The sequence below is a fragment of the Aythya fuligula genome, chromosome 7 (genome assembly GCF_009819795.1).
Source record: "Aythya fuligula isolate bAytFul2 chromosome 7, bAytFul2.pri, whole genome shotgun sequence".
NCBI classification, from domain to species: Eukaryota; Metazoa; Chordata; class Aves; order Anseriformes; family Anatidae; genus Aythya; species Aythya fuligula.
In genome coordinates, this window is record NC_045565.1 from 36,429,050 (window position 1) to 36,450,380 (window position 21,331).

Genomic DNA, 21,331 nt, shown 5'->3' on the forward strand with positions numbered 1-21,331 from the left:
TTTAATCGGTTGATTATGGAAAAGTAGTTAAGTTAATCCATACTCGGACTTTATTTAGGTATCCTTAATTCTTTTTTATGGATATTCTTATGCAGAACATGAGTGGTCTTGATTTGGTGACCGCTTTATAGACAGGAACCTTTCAGGAACACACCACTGACTGCTTTTTTTTTTCATTTTACTTTGAAATATCTCTAAGACTTGTGAGATAAGCGGCTGTTTTGTTCCTTCATAACGAGAAAGCCTTCACAACAGCGTCTGACACCGCCGGGCACCACCACAGGACTCCCCCCTCCATCCCTCCCCTCAGCCCTTCCCGCCCTCAGCGCCTGCGCCGCGGGGCGGCTCTGCGCCTGCGCGGGCCGCACAGCCCGGGCTGCGCCCGCCTATGACGCGCCGCGAAGCGCCGCGAGGCGCCCCACGTGACGCGGCCCTCACGTGAGGGCTCCTCCTCCTCCTCCCCTTCCTCCTCCTCCTCCTCCTCCTCCTCCTCAGGCGGCCATGGCGGCGGCGGGGGTGGTGGCGGCGGCCGGCTCGGCCCAGCAGCTCGGGCAGCTCCTGAGGCAGCCCGGAGGGTGAGCGGGCACCGGGGAGGGGGTACCGGGTATGGGGAGGGGGTACCGGGTATTGGGGGGTGGGGGTTGGCCCGCCGCTGGGGCAGGCGCTGCCTCAGGGGGCGGCCTGAGGGGGGCGGCCGGGCCCCAACGAACTTGAAAGTGTTTGGTTTTGGTGTTTTATCTTCATTTTCCTCACTGCTAAGAAACCAAAAAAAGCAAACGAAGCTTCGCTCACAGAGCTAACAGCACACAGCTCCCCCAAATCGTGTATATATATATATATTTTAACTGATCTCATTTCTGAATTGTGATAAATTAGCAAATATACCCTAGCTTGCTTAGCTTATTTTCTGTATTTAGATTCACAAAATGAATGTGAAAGTGAGTAATGTCAAAAGAATTTTAAATGCTCACTGAAATAATGAAATGGGAAAGGCAAAAGTTTCTTAAAGGAATATTTTATTTTTTTTTTTAGAGATAAGTGTTTAGATCAGAAACACACAGAACTTCTAAGGTTCATCCTAATGCTATTTTACTGCTAACTTTGCTTTTTTAAAGGAATTGCTCTTTTTCCAAGCTAATAGGATTGCCGCTAATCATTTGCAAATGTCGTCACTTTACACTGATGCTTAATTTCTCAGGAGTTCTTGTTTCAGAAAAATTAATCTCTTGCATCAACTTATTAGTAAGCACTGTATTACAGAAGAAGTGTAAATTTGAAGGTTTATTTTTTTTCAAAACGTTTAAATTTTTAGAGTCTCAGAAGATGAACTGAGTCAGCGTCTTCAAAGTTTTTGAGTCTCTTCTCTCATCATTTTGTAGTCTGTTGTTTTGCATAGCCTAATGTTTTAGAAAAGTCAGTGTATAAACCCAAGTAATTTGGGCTGCTGGTCAAAGAAAGAATATAAGTACTTACTAAACATTTGCCATATAGGCTTAAAAAGTGGGTGGATTACGGAGCAATTATTTCCTAGATTTCCTAAGTAGAGAACATCTCACTGATCCGGTTCTACAGTCAACAGACTCTTTGTTTTAGAGGTGAGCTTTGTGAGTCTGTCTCTAGCAATATTTTTTTTGTAAGGCAGAAACAGGACTTTCAGAATGTGTGACACATCCTTGTAACTTGTCTGCGGCTACTCAAGGTAAAGAAAAGTGTCAGTGATGGAGGAAGTGGATTTTAATTTTTGAGCCCAAAGTTTACCCCCAGAACGTGAAATACAGAATGATGCAGGAAGAGAAACATTGGGGCATGATATAACCTTTTTGTTTCTATTCTGTTTTGTGGGTAATGGTAATTTACTTTAGAAATAGTGTGGTTGAATATAGGAAATATGTTGTTTAGAATCACTAATCTGCTTCGTTTTGTTAACTCGTATTTTTTTTCCTTCTTTAACAATAATCCTTTGAATTACGTTTGTGTTTTTCAAGCTTCATTTAAAACGCCCAGGTACCAAGAGGGTAATTACAGAATTTAGGCTTCTTTGAGCGAGCTTTTGTTTAAAACAAAAACAAAAACCTTGGTGCAAATTAATTTAAAATAAATATTTAATTTTTATCTCTGTGAAGTGCACCACAGCTATATGTGGGTAAGGAAACACCAGGTTCTGGGGAAGTGAACGTTAAGTAGCTGTGATTGTCCCTTCTCTCTGCTTGGCACACGCAGACATCGGTGTGATGAGGTTACTGGTGTTTTGGCCTGATGTGGAGCCACAGACTGCTTCTGCGCGTTCTCCCCCTGCGTGGTTTTAGCCCCGGGCAGCATCCCTTGCCCTGCTTGCAGTTCAGCAGATGCAAATTCTTCCTATGTATGTACAGTTGCTGTGACAGCTTGACAACTGCATCCACTTTGTTCTCTTTTATTAAGCCTAGAAGCTTTAGGAGACCAAGGTAGAATAGCCTGTTTTGTCATGACTACAGTGACATCGTAAAACTTGATTTTTTTAAAATATAACTTGTTCAGCTTTGGTCCATTTGTAGCAAGTTCCCTGAGCTCTTCCCGGTGTAGGTAAGCAGCGTGTGCATGAAGAACAGTGCTGGAGGAGGCCTCCAGGTTGGAACTTCACATGAAGGTTGTGATGGGCAGGTACAGGAAAACCAACCCTGGAGCAAATTTCTCAATTACTCTGCATCAGAGCGTGGTCTGTTCCCCAAGATACCGACCTGCTGCTGCCTCTGGCGTTTTAAAATTCTCTCTGCTGTGACCAGGCCCTCACGTGCAGATGGAGGATTCCTGCCCTGTCCTGGTCTCCCCTCCGTTGATGGGCTCAGTCGAGCATTGGCTTAAAAACCTGTGTGCTGAGCAGAGCTCTGGGATTCACGTGTTACTTCAAGCACAAGACCTGAGCTTTCTCAACGAGTCTATCAAATCCCATCTATAAGTAAAGAATAAATCATTTAAATGAGGATTTCAGATCTAGCGTCAGCTGTGGGCAGTGAAGTCAGTCCAAAGCTGAGTTCTCGTAGTTAGTAGGAGAGCTTGTAGTTCTTGTTAATAGCACGGCTGTTGTCTCGTAATTAGAGACTGTTTGCCTTTGGGATCGGTGCTGTTGGTGACTCGTAGGAAAGTGCTGGAAGAATCTGTGCAGATGGCAGCGCGGGAGGTGCTGAGCTGTCCCCGTGCTCAGGTCTAAGCCTGCGAGGCTGGTGCTGCAGGAAAACGGAGCTGTCCTGCCGTTCCTTGCCTTCAGCTGTCGCTAGCCTCTAAGTCCTGCCAAGTTTTAATCAGCTTTCAGAGCAGAACCTTGCTCTGACTGGTGGCACAATGGGAAAAAAGACTGCCCTAATTAGTCTGCATTTCTACCAAGGTTTCCTGGAATTGCTTTGGAAAATCAGCTTTATGAATTCTATAGTTCTGTGGCTGAATTGAATTCAGCTTTGTATTCACAATACGTGCTCAGATAACACAGCTGCTGTTCTGATATGGATGTTGTGCTGCCCACAGGGCTATTACAATTTATTGTGAACTTTCCTTATTTACTGATGAAAGACACTAAATGGCTTCCAGGGTATGGTTGCATTGACTTCTGCATCTTTTTTGAAGCACATTAAAAACACTACACTGCATGGGTTTTATTCTGCATCTCCTGTTATCCAGCGGTCTTGACTTAAGCAAACCTGGAAAATGGAGTTGAAAATAAAATGCAAATATGTTGTCACTGTTGTCATCAAAGGCTGTTTGGTTGAGCTTGTGAGAGCTACCTCGTGGTACCCGGTTTGGTGGGATTTGCTGAATGGAGCTCTGGGATTAATGCGTCACATTGAGCGGTCACATGAGACCTGAGGGCTCTCAAGGAGTCTGTATCAAATCCCATTTATAAGTAAAGAAGAAATCATTTAAATGCTGTCTGATTAATACCACACATTCAAGGAAACCATAAAGTTGAGTAAGAAGTTGAAGCAGAATAGGGTGTTTAAGTTGCTACGGTATGGTGTTTTCAGAGAAGTCTCATCTGACTTGAAAAGTTCCCACTTTGTTTCCCGGATAAGGAGCAAGGGGCAGTCATGGCACTGGGGACAGGAGCTGTGCTGAGGCTTACAGCTCCCAGGGCTTCTGAACCCAAAACCTGGCAGGGGAGAGATGTGGGGTGCCTGAGAGCTTCGTCTTCATCATCTCCCGAGCTGCATCCCGTGGTGTTTCACTTGATCTCTACTGTTCCGGCTGCTGCTTGCTGTCTGATGTTCCCACAGATGATCCTTAGCTATCAGGACACACGATGACAGTTTCTGTGCGTCACCTTAGCAGTGGCGTTGGGTTTTGGTGCAGTTCCTGAAGAAGCAGTGGGGTTGTCTTCCCCGCAAGCTATAGAAAATGTTCTCAGTTTGACTTGTTGATTTCTGTCTCAGGAAGATACGTGCGTTTGTGTGCATGGCAGATCCAACTTTTATACTGCCTAATTCTAACGTAAAAATAAATGCTGTTATTTTTATTATTATTTTTTTTTTAATAGGTCCCTCGTAGTTGTCCACTTCTGGGCGCCATGGGCTCCTCAGTGTGCTCAGATGAACGAGGTCATGGCCACGCTTGCCAAGGAGCACACGCATGTCACCTTCGTGACGGTAAGTCCCCAAGGCTGGGCAGCTGAGCTGGGCTTGTTTTAAGCAAGGGGAGAGCTGTTACTGCCATGAGGGAACAGAGTGCTACGAAGTACAAGTACAGCTGTTCTTGTGCTTGAAGACAAGAGTTGAATGTGTGGAAGAGGTATATCGAAAATTTTGTGGGATATAAGGTCTCGCTTCGTCCAAACGTGTCACTGCAAGCTTGAATAACATCTTCATTTTATCTTGGTATGGGAAAAAAAAAAATAGGAAACACATCAGTCTGCTAAGATACAAGGAAGAGGTTTCTTTCATTAGCTACTTCATCTAACAAATCAGCCTTTAAAGTTGTGCCTGCAGCATCTTGGTCCAACCTCCTGTGTACAGCTGTATTTTTGCAGTGTGACTTTTTACCCGTGGTTTTGAGATGCCATTTGAAAAGAACGGTGGTTCTTAATTACTGGAGGTCTCTTTTGTTCCCACGATGTTACTAGTTGGCTGCATGGATCCCAGGATTCATATGGATATCTGAGTTGATTCTCTGTCTGATACTTAAGATGAACTGTAATTTTCATGAGGTTTATAGGAAAGACAATTTAAGCTTACACAACGTTGATGCTTGTTAATGAGATGCCTCTGATTGTGGGGGCAGGGAGTACTGGAACAGCCAGCTGTTTGTGAATATTTTCATTTGATTTATGACAGCTTTTAGTGGTTTTTTAATGATCCCTCTCTCAGTTGGTATTTCTTCCTGTAAAACAGGAGGATGGAACTATTTTAATTGGGTTATTTTATGGACTAGAGCATCAAAGGACTAATTTTCAACATTTTGAAAATTGGAGATGCGTGTTTTTATGGCGTTGTTTTAGCTTTTTTAATAGCTCCAAGAAAGTTTGAAAACTTCCTTCTTTTCTAGCCACGTGTTGCAAAGCTGAGGCAATCGCACCTGCCCCCTTAGGCCACCAAAAGTCCTGTAGTGCTTTAGAGAAAGCACTCTGCAGAAAGTCTTGGGTAAATTCTCTTGCTATGGATTTTCTTTTTTTTAATTCCTCATGGAGATGTGTGTGGTTTTTGGAGGTTCTCTGTGTGATTTTGGTCTGTGGTCCAGAGTAGCCAGAATCTGAATCTTCTTTGGCCTTTTAGCTCACCAGACGGTTACAGCTGGCTGACCCAGAGTGGTGTACCACAGTGCAAATCCTGAACAGTCGCATTCTGGGACAGAGCTAAGGAATAGTGAAATAAACTTCAGCACTGACAGTAAATCTTGAAGTTATTTTAAACGCAATTTCTCATGTTAGTTGTTGCATATCCTAATTTTAAGATCCTTGCCTTGGTTAAAATGGAAGTGTTTTTATGGTGAGAAATAGAAACAGTGTTTTGATAAGAGCAAGTTACTGGAATAAGAAATGAAATCTGTTCTGTGCGCGTGAACCTTACCAGAGTGGAACATAAACAATAAGGTAAGCAGGAAACTTTACTGGAAAAGAAAAATTCATATGGATATGTCATTTAATCATCTTCCCCTCGGAGGAGGCCAGCTAATTGAAATCTATTTCCAGGTTTCAGTTTACAGCTTTAGTTTCTCTGTTCTTGTTGGAGCATTTACAGGAGTAGAGGCAAAGATGAACTCTGTTCTGAGTTACTCTGTTGGGTTGTTCTGGTGTTCAGCAAGAGCCTGTATGGCTTGAGCAAATCAAAACACGCTGTAGTGTTAAAATATTCAGAGGTTTGCTACGTTTCAGCTGAGTGAGAGCGATCAGTAATGTCTGAAATAATGCAGTAGGGTTGGACAAGAGGGCGAGGGCAAGCTGTTAAGTAGCTCTCGGTGCTTGTTCCTGAAGTGTCACCGTGTGGTTTGGGGAAGAAGGTTCTGAAAGGCTTTTTCTTCTGTATTCTTGATCGCAGGTTTCTGTTTGAAACATATCTATTAGCAATTTTTTTTACCATTAACTCTGCAGTTGCTGTAGAGCTAGCGTTTTAAACAGTCGCGCTGTAACTTCTGTCCCTGGAGTAATCTTTTAGCCCATGCATAGAAAACCATAAATCTGAGTCAATTAAAAGATGCATCTTCTTGATAATTTCCTACATTGTGTAGTTTCAAGGTGTGCCTTTGAAGGCTGAGTAAGATTAGAACCAATAATCTAAACAAGCTTTGCACTCAATACCTAGTAGCCTTGTAGGAGTTAAAAATAAAATTTAGTAGGCATCAATAGCTTATTGAAGAAATGCTCCTTTTTGCTTCATAATTTGCAGAAGGCTGCAAAAGTCAGTCGTGATGTACAGCCCCTAGAAATTAGTCAATAGAGCAAACAGCAAGAATTGCTGTGGGCAGAAAATAAGCACTGTGATCATGACATAACTGGGGTCAATGATTTATGGATTTCAATATAGTAGTAGCTGCATATGATTGAAAATTTACTAGGTCACCAGTGCACCAAAAATTTTATTCGCAGCCTCCAGGCATCTTTGGAAACGTGCAACAAAATAAAAACCTCTGAACCTGTTTTGACACTGTAGGCTCAGTGGATGACACGCCAACCCAGTGAGTCTCATTTAAATGCAAATATGTCACAAACTTCGGTATCAAATTCCTTTTAAAATGGATAAAACGTATTGAAGAACATTTTAGACAGGTTTGACATCCACAATTGAGCTTTAAAGAAGATTATGAAAATAAAACTATCTTTCTCTCTCCTTGTTCTTGTTTTTTAGCTGGAAGCTGAAGCTGTGCCTGAAGTGTCTGAAAAATATGAAATTAGTTCTGTTCCAACCTTCTTATTCTTTAAGGTAAGAGAAAATGGGTTTAAGAGAAAATGAGCTTCTAATATGTATACTTTTTTTTATTACTACTGGAAAAGCAGAAACTTAGTAAGAACTCTCACAATGAAGAAATATTTGCGTCTGATCAATTCCATCCAGTCGAACCTAAAAAAGTAAACAGAAATGATTCTGTGTAATATTTCAGAGCTTCCTTAATTGCTTTGGGTTTCATATAAAGGTTTTGTTTTAGCTGTCATACCTTCTTGGGTCATATGTTTTGGTAATATTCCCTAGCTATAGTACTACAGCATGACGAAGTAAATGAGCAAATAATCTTTTGGTAGAAACGACAAGTGTGTATGGAGCACATTTGCCTGTGATGATAAAATTCAAAATATTTTCTTTATCACTCTCTTAATAGCAAACTTTGTTAGTGTTAAGAGTAGCAGGCTAACAGAATGGTGTGAGTCTCGAGTCAGCTCAAACTAAAGATTGGCTGAAAGATCAATACAGTAATCCGCTCTGCATCTGAAAATCTCTATTTTTTATGGTGGTTTTTACTATTTTTTATGACAGTACAAATTCTGGATTTAATCCTTTAACACAAGCCTGTGTGTTGGCTTCCCTAGAATTCTCAGAAAGTTGACAGGTTGGATGGTGCACATGCCCCCGAGCTGACCAAGAAAGTCCAGCGCCACGCGTCCAGCAGTTCCGTGTCTGCTGGCTCCAACGACAGTGCAAAGGAAGATCTGACTGCGCGTCTGAAGAAACTCATCAATGCTGCCCCTTGCATGCTGTTCATGAAAGGCTCTCCGAAAGAGCCTCGTTGTGGTAAGGATTTTCTGAAGTTCACGTTCAATATGGCAACGCTTGCTTCAGGCTGTTTTTTCAGAACTACTCGGTTGTGTGGAGTTACATCCCAACAGTGTGTTGCATGCTTAGAAACATGAAGGTGTTAGCATACTGCTTATCTGCAGCTAGAGCACTGCTGTTCCCTTGCTTAAATTTTGGAAACGGAATGACAGAACAGGTGCTTCCCAAAGAACACGTGCAGTGCTATCCCTGAACTGGGAAGCTTTTCCTGAGGTTCAGTTGCTGTTTATTTTGTGCCTTGTTACACGTGTTAAAAATGTAACATAGTCTGAAGAGAATGGTTCAATTCAAGGAATAACAAGAATTGACTAACCTCTGGCATTGCTGTTGCCATTTTGGAAAAAGAAAATAAAGCCATTCTAGCTGGTAAAATTGAAAGACAGTAGTATGATTCTGCCAGGGTGGAAATGCTTTTTCTTAAGCCTAATGCTTTTAATCCTTGCTCACCATCTAGAGTGTGTGGTTCCCAGCTACCTGGATCAGTGCTTGACAAAGTTTTTGGGTTATTCCGAAGTAGATCTGTGAGGTGCAGCCATACATCCTGCAATAACCCCAAGTCGTAGGGCAGTGCTCTGACGAGCCCTGACGGTTGGTGAGTGCTTGGGGTGCCTGTTTGGGGCAGGTTGTTGAGCTGTGTGTTTAGGTTTCGCTGTGCTGGCTGCTGATGTGGCAGTGCTGTAGCGAGCTGTGCTTGTGCTGTGAGTTTGGCGGGCGTGTGGCGAGCTGCGAGGGGAGGCATGGCTCTTGCTGTGTCCTCGGTGAGCCCATGAGCACTGTGCAGGCAGGGGCAGCTCTGCCCTGACCTGCTGCATGCCCAGCTTCTCCTTTCACCTGAGGCAGCCGCGAGGCTGGGCAGCACCAGCTGGAAGCATGGGCACGGCACAGCTCCTCTGTGGGTGCTGAGCAGGCTGCTGGGCAGATTTAAAGGTATGTAGGAAAAAGACCCCTCACGGATTTGTGTGTGTTTCATTGATGGGAGAGGCTGTTTAAAAACAGAAACCAAAAAGACATGTGGAGGCATCAAACCTAAGGACAGTTAGGTACAGTGGCATAAACCCAGTATGGAAAGTGAATTAAAAGTCTAACACAGGTTCATGTGCTTGTGTTAATGTGGTCAAGTAGGTATTTCTTCAAACTTTCAGTTCCTGTATTTGACCCCTGGTACCCCCTGAAAAATACAAAGGAGGTGCTTACCTAAATAGATGCATGTATTAAAATGTAGTGCAACACCCAACATCATCTGAATGGACAGCTCCGTATTTTGTAGTTAGCCTAAAGCAGGCACTTTGTTTGTTTTGATAGCTCCTGGTAGTAGCTGGGAGGTGTTAGTAAGCTGGGTCAGACATCCTTGAATGGACACAGCCTTTTTTGAGGTGAAATAAGGTAACCTTTTGTCAAAATCTTGAAATCTTGTTGTAGTTTGTGGCTCCTCCGTTGGAAAAAACAGCAAAGCATAGGGTAAGGTAAGCTCTGTCGCCTCTGTGTGGGTCCTGGCAGCTGTAGGTGGTTGCTGTGGTCATTGGGTTATTTCATCAGATCCCTTCGGCCTGTGATAGCATTTATTTGCTTCATTGATGAAATCATTTATTTAGGCTGAGTGGCATTTGTGACTTTGTAGATAATTGCTTAAAATGTTTTGTTCAGTTTAATTATTCCATGTAATGTGTGCATAGTATTTCTTCAGAAATTCAACCTAAATCTTTTGTTCTGAAAGTGAAGCTGTTCTGGCACTTCATCCCTAAGCATAATACTTGCAGACTGCTACCATAACCCTTCAAAATGAAACACAGCCAATCAATCTTTCTAGTTTGCATGTAATTGCCTACAGCTAAAATAAAGCTTCCCCCCCACTGCCTCTTACAGTAGAAATGAGCTAATGTATTGGTGATAGAATAACCATCAGCAATCAGCCTTTAGCTGTTTGCTAATGAACTCCCAGATGTATGGAAAAATTCAGAATCTGTGTTTTACTTCAGGCAGTACATGAACTTAACACTTCGGTTGTAGAAAGAAAAGCAACTTAGATGCCATACATATAAATACTGCTACTTCATATCTCAATACATTGCAGATCGTGAAAACTGCAGAAAGCTGTAGTAAAAATCCATATTTCAAAAACTAATAGGTGGTCTTGCAAGCTGAAATCAAAGGTTATTCTTGTATGGCACTCTGAGTCGTTTTCTAATTTAAAGCTTCTTTTTTCCCTTTATTAAAGCCTTTAAGCATCGTCTTTTTTTAACGTTTGTGTAGAGGTTTTCATCTGTCTGCACAGCGCGTGTTGGAGTTCTTTTAGGAATTAGTAGGATTGCAAGGGCATTTGACTATGCAAGAATGAGTTGGAGAAGATCTAAAACATGATCACGTGGTGTTAGGGGCAGATGCTCAGGGATTGCTTTTGCAAAGTGCATGGCACTGATCTAGTGGGTTTGTATTTCATTAGAAGGGCTCTTCACTAAAACAGCAGCAGTAGGTGTTGAAATACTTTGGGATAAGAACATGTGTTAAAAATGCAGAAAAACTCCAGAATCTTTCAGTGCGTGGCTATGTTTTTAGCAGTTCCTTCTGAATAGCTTAATTTTTGTAGCAGGGCAAGTAGAGGAGCAGTGGAGTTCTGGATCGAGACCTGCTCGTTAGCTCTAATGATCCAGTCCTTGCCTTCCTTATGCTATAAAGTACAGCAGACCTCTTCCTAGCCATTTGCTTTACAGACTAAATATCTGTGCTGGACTGTGAAACGTGGTAGGCTGCTGTCTTCTGCAGAGGACCATTTGTGCCTTCGCATTGGTGGAAGTGTTAAATGGATGAAGGTGACATTGAGCATCAAAGGCTAAGGTTTCTTTTCAGATTAGCCCGTAAAGAATGGACTTGTTGACTTGAAGGATACGGCCTGGGGTGTGGGGTTGTGGTTTTAAAGTAATTTCAAAGAGTTTCTGTGGAGAGTAATTGTCTTAACATTTTCTTTTGGAGACACCAATTTCATGTTTCACTTTAATAAAAGAGAATGGCAAATTTAAAATAGAAAAGAAGAAGAATTGTTTGGAAAATGAAATTTTATGTGCGTTTCCCCCTAGTGTAAGAAGATTTAGTTAAGTTCTGTAATACCAGAATTTTCACAAATGCAACTTTTTATAGAAGACATGATGATTTTATTTGGAAGAAGATTCTTAGTTACAGAACGGAGTAACTTTTTTTTTTTTCTGAGGTTGGCCACATAATTTATAAAATCTGGATGTTTATGCTGTAATATTCACTGCTTAATATCCTTCAGAAGAAAATGTTTGAGTAGGGCTCAATGAAAATTGGTCATAAATGGAGAAACAAAGCATGGTATGCAAGTATCACAAGGGTGGTTAAATAATATTATATACTCATGGGAACATAAAGTTTAAAAATGGAGGAATCTGCATTTTTACCCTGAAGTAGGAAAGGGCGTACTCTTAAAATAAAATTATTAGGAAACAAACATTAAAGCCAAGTTTCTCAGTTAAATCGGTGATGTAGTAGTGGGTTTGAATCCCAGTTCTGCACTGTCAACTTCCACTGGTTTTGGTGCAACAGAAGGAAGGTCAGTAGTAGCTAGAGAAATGACAGCAGCAGAGAAAATGATATGCCAGTGGAGGGATGAAATGAAGGCTGCTGAAGATGCTGTTACACTTACTGAGCAGCTCTTCGTGTTTATGAATGCTGCGTGGAGAAGAGCTGGAGGAGACAGAATAAGAGTGCATTTAGCTTTAACAGTATGTTGGAACAACAGGCAAGCATCTGAAGGTTACTGTGTAGTTTTGCATGTAGGGAAGCTCCAGGCTTACCAAGCTGTCTGTGTACTTGTACTCCCAGTAATAAACACGCTTTTTCCTCCTTTATACTATTTGAGAATATCAATAGAGCAATATATAACACATTATAACTTATTGGGAATTTCCTATATGGAAGAATTGCATATTTTTTACTGAATGAAGCTTAATGCAGGTACATCGATACCGTGCTTAAACTTACGTATATTTATTTTCTTGTTTGCAGGTTTCAGCAAACAAATGGTGGAGATACTGAACAAACATGGTATTTCATTTAGCAGTTTTGATATTTTTTCTGATGAAGAAGTTCGTCAGGGCCTGAAAACATATTCTAATTGGCCAACTTATCCACAGTTGTATGTAGCTGGAGAGCTTATAGGTGGACTTGATATTATCAAGGTTAGATAATGAGAAATTTCTTAATCTTGGTAATAGTCAGAAGCATGTGGGTTTTGTTTTTGCTCTTACATCTGACTTTTCTTCTCCAATCCCTAGGAACTTGAGGCTTCTGGAGAACTGGATACAATCTGTCCGAAGGCACAGAAGTTAGAGGACAGGTATGAGGTACTATGTTGTTATTTTAAGGAGGTCTGTTCTTGAGATTTCCTGTCTTTTCATTTTTACAAAACACCTATATTTACTCCCTAAATTCCTGTTCTTTAACTATATCAGTATGTTGGAATGGTTTAAGTTGGAAAGACTCAAGGTCATCTTTAAAGATCACCTAGTTCCAACCTTCCTGCCTTGGCAGGGGGATACCTTCCACTAGATCAGGTTGCTCAAGGTCCTAAAATTTCCTTTCAATTACAGAAATCCTATAATCTTTAATTCAAGTTGATTAACATGTTCTGTTTTCTATACAGTAAGCATTTCTTTATATAAAATTACTAAGCCATACTGTTAGTACAGGCTTTGCTTATTACCTTTATAATTGGTTAATTTTTTATTATGGCAGGAGTGTATAGATTTTTGTCTTTTTTTGACAAGAATTTATTCTTTAAAGGTAACAGAAAATCCCCTTCTGAACACGCTAGTAACTTCTGCTAGCTTTATTTGACGTAGGCTTCATAGCTATGATGTTATTGTAGGCAAAATACTTAGGCTTCTGCTCATTTTTCTTGATTACTCCTGTCCTTCAGTTCCTCTTTTCTTTCACCTTGGCCACATGAGCATATGCTGCATCAGTAGGCAGCGCTGCTTCCTGAATCAGAGGTAATGTCTGGAAACCAATTTGTCCTCCTTTAACCTTCCCGTTTGAAGATTCACTCCTGTTTGAAATTCCGACGTGCCCCAGGCAGTCGAGCTCCGTACATCTGACAGGTCGTTCTCTTTGAGAAGATGCTGGTGTGTGTGGCACTCCTTTCTGGTTTGCGTGAGCAGTGCCGCTAAGACATGCAAACTGAGGCTCATTTACTGGCAAGGTGGCCTGTGCCTTGAAGGCAAATATGTAAGCAGAGATTTCTCACTTGCTGTCTGAGGATGGCAAGAGCAGGTTTTAAGGAACGCTGGGTGAGACTGGTGCTGGTCTTCTGGTTTCTCAGCCCAGTGGAGAACTAATTTGATGAAACCCATTTTGATAACAGCGATGAAGTACGCTCTCAGAGTTGTGTAGTTATAAATTCCCTTTTCACTTGCACTGTGCTTGAAGTTCATGTATTGTTACTCCAGGAGGGTAACTTGTAAATTGTTTCAGTGAGATCACAAAAATCCTCACCTCTTGCAGGTTAAGACTAAATTATATCTAAAAATGAGATTGTGACCATGTTACTTTCAAGAAATCTGTTCTAGAAATCTTCCTTTAATCTTTTTGTTAATCTTCTTGCAAAATTGCATACCCTGTTACTTCCCTGAATTTAAACATCATTTTTTGCTTTACCTGGTCTGTTTGAGGGAGAGAAGACAACTTGAAGTGTCCTACACTTGGCTTTAATAGACCAAAATTATTGGTATAGCAAATGTCTCCCTAAAGGAGCAGCAGCATCTTATAAACAGGCATATGAATTTTATCAATTCTATCCAATTTTGATGCAGAAATGGTGTGAAGGCAAACTGGATGAGTCGCAAGATGCTTCTTGTTGCCTAGTTTATTCTTGCTCTTTAAGTTAGGTGCTAGTTGATGAGGTTAACGTGCAACAGTTTTTTTCTGAGGTCTGCTTTCTGTTGTCACCAGGGAAGTTTTTTACTCTGGCACATATTAGTTTTTCTTTGTAGTTAACCTCATGCTTAATTTTGGGGCAACTTCCATCTCTTTCAAGCTGTGCTCACTATATCAGTTGCTCATAAGAAAAAAGAAACACCTACGGGCTAGCTGCTCAAATGTCTTAAGACTCAAGAAAGTGAAGGAAATTGGTAGTGGAATACAAGATGGCATTAACTAGATTCTGTTACTCAGTGTTTGATCTCTTCTAATCAGTGAACTGTGTCATCTTTTGAAAATCACGTGGAAAATGGACTCTGGAAATCAGCTTGCTGTAGTAAGGCAGATCTGGAGCATGGGGAACCAGCTGAGATTGCAGTAGCTCATCCTTGCTGCAGGTGTTAGTTTAACTCTTGCTTTTTACCCTAGAGGTGACTTGGATGGAAAAATAGGTGGTTTTAGGTTTGTAGCACAGGCTGTAGGTCACCAGCAAAACATCTGTATTTTGCAAAGCCCCTGGATTCTTCAGTCTAGGATTACTTCGCATTGAGTGAAACCCCACAGAAAATGCCCAGCTGCCGTGTGTTTCACAGAGGGTAACATGCCTTTAGCAAGAAGCTAAAGGTGGGGACTGTCCGGTTTTGTGGGTGAACCAGCAGCAGCCAGGGCACAGTGGACCTGTTCCTGAATTTCAGCAGTGGTTTGTCTGTAGTGATTGTGACTGATTCTAGGAATGGCTTTTCTTCACAAGACTGCCTTGCATGTAGAAAAAGAAACATCACACTGTATTCAGTGCGTGGAAAAGCAACATATGAGTAAATACACATACTGTGTGAAAAATAACCTAAAAGGATGTTTCTCCTAAATTTGTTGCTGCTAGAGGTCAATCTAGAAAAGTAAATTGTTGCTCTAAAAGTAACAGGATTGTTCAATGTCATTTACTAAAAGTACTGTAAACAGTATAAATGGAATTGCTTGTAGTGCTGCTTTAAATGCATTTGCTGAAGCTGTAGCTTGCTGTCTTTCCACTTCTTGAGTTTATTTTCTTGTTGAAACAGAGCTTGAGAAATAACTGAGCAGTTTTGTCTTTTTTCCTGCTTTCTGTAGGCTTAAAGCCTTGATAAACAAAGCTCCTGTGATGCTTTTTATGAAGGGAAACAAACAGGTAAGATTTAAAAAAAAGTATATTCTGCAACACTTTCAAACAGCTAGTTACTTCTTTTCCTTGCTTAATAAAAATTGGTGGTTCTGGGAAGTTATGTCTTTTTATTTGGTACTTCTGTGAGTAATAAAAGAACAGTCTATATTTTACCTGATTGAAATACATTGCTCACACGTTGATAGCATTGTTACAAACCAAGCATGAAATACTCTGATTTTAGTGACATCTGTCAATTGATCTACAGTGCAGGAATGAATGGAAGAACTGTGCATGTCGTTTTGGTCTTGGCTTATTGATTGTCTTTGCAGATAACAGGTTTTCTTCTGGTGTGCTGAGTGCTGTCCCTGGTGTCTGTCCTACTTGAAGCGTACTCTTTGACTATTACCTGACACTTTAACTTTGGCTACATTTTTTTTTTGTTGAAGTTTCCCTCTGATGACCTGGTTGGATTGGGTGTCCTGTCCTTTTCAGTTTCTGATTTTATTATGCTTTCACAGCTGCTTTGAAAACCATGGGTGCTCTGCATCCTCACACTGTCAATGTAAAGAGTTTGCAGTATGTAATTCAAATTAATAATTGGAAGTGGGAGTTGCTATACACGTATTTTTATATTTATTGGTTGCCCATAGTGTGCTACTCTCTCCAGAATGGTTAAGGAAAGGGTGGAGTAAGTCTCCAAATAATCTGTTTTACAACTGCATGCCAGGCATACACAACCTATGTATGACTTTGGCTTTTTGGACATTAAGAAAGCTCTGAAGCCCCACTAGTTTCCAAGATAATACCACCAAACCTAGAAAACAGATTCACCTTGCATCGCTTCGCAGCTGAGGAAAGTGGTTAATATTCTCAGACTTCTCATTTACTTCCAAGTATGTAAAGAAAGATCTTCAGTAGAGTTTGAAGCTTAGAGTGGAAAGAAGAATGAAAAAAGGATTAGTAGTATTGCTCATTCAGTCAGGTTGCCATTAGCAATAAATTGATAATAGCTTTAGTGTAACTTGGAGCTGGAATTCTGTGGATTAAATACAGCAGAAATGTGTTCTAATGTCTGTGTGTTTTGCATTCTAGACTGCAAAATGTGGATTCAGCAAGCAAATTATAGAAATCATAAATAATACTGGGTATGTAAGTATGTAATTTAGGAAGCCAGTTCTGTTTTAACAACTGCAGTTGAATATTTTCCAAACTCGTTATTTATGGTGGAAGACTTCCCAGAATGTCATTTTCTTTGCTCAAAAGTGTTTGAGTATCCCTATATAAAAGCCAGTAGTGTAAATCCCTACTCCGTTCATTTGATACCAAGTCAAACGTGGTGTGTCTGATATTGCACTGCTTTAGCTCTGCTGCATAGTGATTGTATTGCTCTGATTGAACAGGTTATTGCAACAGTAATTTTTTTTGCTGTTGACATTAAAGAAATCCTTCCACTCTGATAAGCAGCTCCTCTTAGAGGTCCCTCTTGATCAGCTTCCTTAATCTTGGAGCCTCTTGTTATGTAGTCTCAATTTTCATCTTCAAAGCAGTTACTTCTGTAGTGAGAGAGAGAGAGATGAGTATCATCTTTCTTTGAATAAACCCAGGTGCCATTTGTACTGCTAGTGTGAGGTTAAGGAGTTGCCTCGATAACTAAATGTTAGAATGATTTATTGGCTTAGATGACAGACAACTAGAGAAGGACTGTAAATATCAATATACAGTTCGGAAATAAGTAGCGGTTATTCAAATTGTTATTCCCTGTCATTGACCCTTGAAGGAATCTATGTACTTTCCAGTCACTGAAGGCTGACAGATCTTTGGATGCAAGGAATTTCATACCACAACTCAAATATGAATCAACCAGTACTCAAATTTGCATTGGCACTTTATTGTGGGCGTTTTCATGTATTACTTGCAAAAAAAAAAAAGTGGCAGCTGGATGATCCCGTAGTAAAAACTTCCAAAGTATGTCTTCTCTTTTTTTTTTTTTAAGCTAATACTGACCAGAATTGCTTTGAACACATTTGGCCAGTAACAGTATAAACCATACAGCTTAATTTTTATCACATCACATTCTCATTTGTGCATTGTAAGGAGTTTCCCATGAAACTAGATATTTGTTAGATTAGTTCTTGATGCCTACGAAGCTTATGTTTTTCTTTATTATTACAACCCCTTTTTTTTTCTCCCTCTCTAGTGTTGATTATGAGACATTCGACATATTGGAGGATGAAGAGGTAATTAAGTCTTTCCATCACTGGCGTTTGTCGTTACTCTTCCTAAAGTTGAAGTTTACAGTTCAGGTTGTTTTTCTTAGGTGCGGCAAGGATTAAAAACCTATTCCAACTGGCCAACGTATCCTCAGTTATATGTGAAAGGTGAACTTGTTGGAGGCTTGGATATCGTTAAGGTAAGAATGGGAGAATCAATGTAAATTGACCACTTGTTTTAAAACTTGAGAAATGTTTTCTGCCTATAACATCCAGAAATGCCCATGTAGTGGCTGCGGATCTTGAAACTGAGTGTCTTGGTTGTTTTTAGTGTGACTTCCATTAGTTCAACATACGCTTGAAAGGAGCTCTAAATCTCTACCATTCTCATATGCCAAGATTTATCAGTGAAATGTATTTTCTTGACAGCAGTCAGTTACTGTTACTGTAAAGACCACTTTTACCCTGTGGGTGTATTTTTACAGGTTTCTCTTCTTAGTTTTACTTCTGACATTGCTTTTCTCAAATAAGGTGGGTGAGACATTTTTTCCTACCAAAGAGTCTCATTCCTGGAAAAAAGTAAGGTTTATTGTAGTTGTTTGAACAGACCCTGAAGCAACAAAAATAGATCTGCATCTGTTACTGTGGTTTTTGATTTTTGTAACAGCAGGCACAGTGTTCTAAACCCCAAATACTCTTGAGCCCATTCTTGTCTGAATGTTTTATAGCCAATTCCTCAGACATTGTAACTCTTGGGAAGATGCAATCAATAAATCTCATTTAGTTCTAAAAATACTGGTATTACTTAAATTATATAGATTACTTTAATTTTATTTATTTAACAAGTGTGTGGGTTACTTCAGTGATCAGTAAGTATAGTCTTGGGCATTGCAGAGATGCTACAAAATACTTCTCTCACTGGTATTTAAATATAATTTGTCTATTTGTGTTGTTAGGCTGTATTCGGTTCCCAGTAAATTGTATGGGTAGATGAATGTTGTCAGGACTTTAAAGTGCATTCCATTACACAGCATAATATGAAATAAAACTGAGATAGAGCTGTTTCTCTTGAGATGTGGGAAAAGAATACACACTCCACAACACATGTTATTTTAAAACCATTTCCTGGTTTTCTCTGTTTGGTAAGTTAAAGCCTCAAAATTTGAATTAAGCCAGGAAGATAATACACACAAGTACTTCTTATTTATAACTCTTGTAAATCTCATTGTCTGGTTTGACAGATTTTGCTACCAGCACACATTAAAACAGTGGGTGATGTTTTTTCATTTTGGATGCTGTAAAATTTTGTATATGCTTAGATGTATCTAGAAGGAGATGTTCCGTGGGATGTTTACCTGTTAAAGTTGATAACAATTCTTTTGAAGGTTTCTTTTCCCTAAATAAGCACTCTTTTACTTGATAGACACAATTTGAATTCAAGATTATGAACTTTAAAGAGTCTTGGTCAAGGGAGACCTCTAGTGGGTCGTCTAGTTCATCCCCTTAATAGCCAATGAATTGATCTGTAAACTGTCCCTGTTGAAATTGTGTTAGTGTAATCACAAAATGTACAGAGAATAATCGTTTTGTACATTTCTTTACAGGAGCTAAAAGAAAGTGGTGAACTGTTGCCTATTCTGAAGGGAGAAAATTAATGTCAATGGACAGCAATGGGAACTGAAGTACTTTGAACTATTACTCATTTATAGATTATATTGGAGCAATATACAACTTAACCCTGTGGAACTGATCAGAAGTAAATAAAGGCTTCTTATGTACTCTGTATTTCACAAGACCATGTTACATGTGAACGTGTATTTCCATTGAAGATAAAAAGTCAAGTTCTTCAATTAAAATACAATGCTGAAGAAGTTTGGGGTTTTTATTTGTATTTCTATGTATTCGTTGCATCCAGCTGTTCAAGAGTCAAGTAATGTGTTGCACTACTGTATAGGACTAAATTGCATCTTTCTGGGGCCCAGCTATCATTAGGAGAATATTAATGGGAATACCTCTGTGGTATGGAGTGTAATAACTTTCTGTCCCTGCTAATATTTATTTTAATGTCTCGTGAGTGAGAAAATGCTGTTGAAACCTTAATCCAGTGCACCATTAGGAAGTCGTTATTAATGAGTTTCAGCTGTATACTGTGCATCTTCATTATTTAAGCAGGTACAGTAATTGTTAATTTCAGATATTACTCCAATTTTAATGTAGCTCTTTGGACATGTTTAAATTTTAGTGGAAATGAGCCAATAAATGCAATGATTAGGCCAGTCTTCTGATGTATTTGGTGTTACTTCATTTAGAAGGAAAGGTGTACTTTCTGGGCTACAACTTCTGTAGTTGTATGTTAATATAGAAATCCTTTTTTTCTGGATTTTTTATTTTTTTTTTATCTTTGTTTCAGTACTGGTAATACTAAGAAATATAATGAGCTCTAACAATAGCCTGACCATCAAAACAGCTACAGCACAGGTATACTTTTAAGTGTGTCCTGGATGTTTTACCTCGGGGAAAAATAAAGCAAAGCAGCTTCAAAAATCAGAATACAGCACAGTCCATGTTTTCTGCAGTGCTGACGAGGAGGGTATTTCTCTTCAAGGGAAGCACCTCTTGCTTTCAGTCTGAGTTCCTAGCCTCTGCGCTGAGATTATTGAGCTGTTTATTGCAGAGGATGGTTTTGTCAGTGAAATACTGAAATACTTCTAGTGAGTTACACAGAGACCACCGTGTGTGACAGCGATATCAGCTGCTACAGATTTCCAGCTGCAAAATGCTGGTATAAACTGTTCTGAGTGCATCGGCCATATACAATAAAGACAAGGACACCATATTCTTAGAGAGGTCTGGAACCTGAAGAGGAGCAGGCTCTGTTTACAAAACCCAGCAAATGAAATGCTGGCGAGCAGAGAAGTGCCCAAACCTCACCAGTAGTAAATTCTGAGCAGAGGTATTGCTGAAAGCCTCTTGCTCACTGTTGTGTTGACTGTGCTTGCAGAGAAACACCTGTATGCTCAGATCTGTGGCCAAAAATGTTTCTGGAAAGTTGCTCCCTTGTTAGGAGGGGTCAGGACTGAATGCGTGCTGTACAAAACGTGCCTGATGGATTAGGTGGTGTGAGGTTTTAGGCAGCAACTGAGGAAGAAGGTTTTGGAAACAAGTTTGGGCTTTGCTTAAATTCCATTTAAATCTAGTGGAACCGGAACCTGAAGCAAGTGTTTTTAGATGTAGTCACAAACTACTGAGAAAGTTGTGTTACGTAATTGTTAGAATGATTTGTATTTAATTCAAGCATTAACTTTGTGAGAATAATTTTAGTCACCATTTTAAAAGTATATCTTACAACTTTAAACCAATTTTAATATCTATTAAAAAAAAATCTTGCCCTGCTTCTGAGAACAGGCTCTAATCAGTGTCTCAAAGTGAATTGCAAATGCATCCAGGCAGTTGTCAGTAATTATAACCTACTTTATGTAAAAACAAACAGACCCCGAAAACCTTAAAAAGTAATATCCTTAGGGTCAAATTAGGAGTTAGAAGCTTCAACTAAAATGAGACTAAACACAAAAATGAGACTATATTTCTCATGTAATAGCTTTTTTTCTTTTTAAAAGCCTTTTCCTTGAAAATTCCAGTGGAATTTAACTTCCCAGGATTTATAGAGTCCTCGCAATACATTTAGACGTGTGAAAGACCAGCAGTGAACAGCAGTTGTTTTTCTGAGATATTTCTCCTATATTCCGTATAATCTAGTGCTACACTTCGTTCACCAAAACGGAGTTTATTCTTGAAGTGAAAGTACTGTGCTGCTTCAGAAACCT

General features: G+C 39.9%; 1 protein-coding gene across 1 annotated transcript; it reads left to right on the forward strand.

The window, feature by feature from the left end:
* The first annotated feature begins 497 nt into the window (after positions 1-497).
* GLRX3 (glutaredoxin 3) lies at positions 498-19,786 on the forward strand. The gene is made up of 11 exons (XM_032191445.1): positions 498-575; positions 4,505-4,613; positions 7,305-7,379; positions 7,982-8,183; positions 12,246-12,418; positions 12,515-12,576; positions 15,264-15,321; positions 16,390-16,442; positions 17,495-17,534; positions 17,615-17,707; positions 19,112-19,786. The coding sequence occupies exons 1-11, from the start codon at positions 502-504 to the stop codon at positions 19,160-19,162; spliced, it is 990 nt and encodes a 329-aa protein (XP_032047336.1). The 5' UTR covers positions 498-501; the 3' UTR covers positions 19,163-19,786.
* The last annotated feature ends 1,545 nt before the right edge of the window (positions 19,787-21,331 follow it).

Bases quoted from the DNA above. Each gene is read 5' to 3' on its own strand.
- GLRX3 (XM_032191445.1), top strand. From the start codon at position 502: ATGGCGGCGGCGGGGGTGGTGGCGGCGGCCGGCTCGGCCCAGCAGCTC. The intron at 576-4,504 runs GTGAGCGGGCAC...TTTTTTTAATAG, and splicing joins CTCCTGAGGCAGCCCGGAGG to GTCCCTCGTAGTTGTCCACT. The intron at 8,184-12,245 runs GTAAGGATTTTC...TCTTGTTTGCAG, and splicing joins TCCGAAAGAGCCTCGTTGTG to GTTTCAGCAAACAAATGGTG.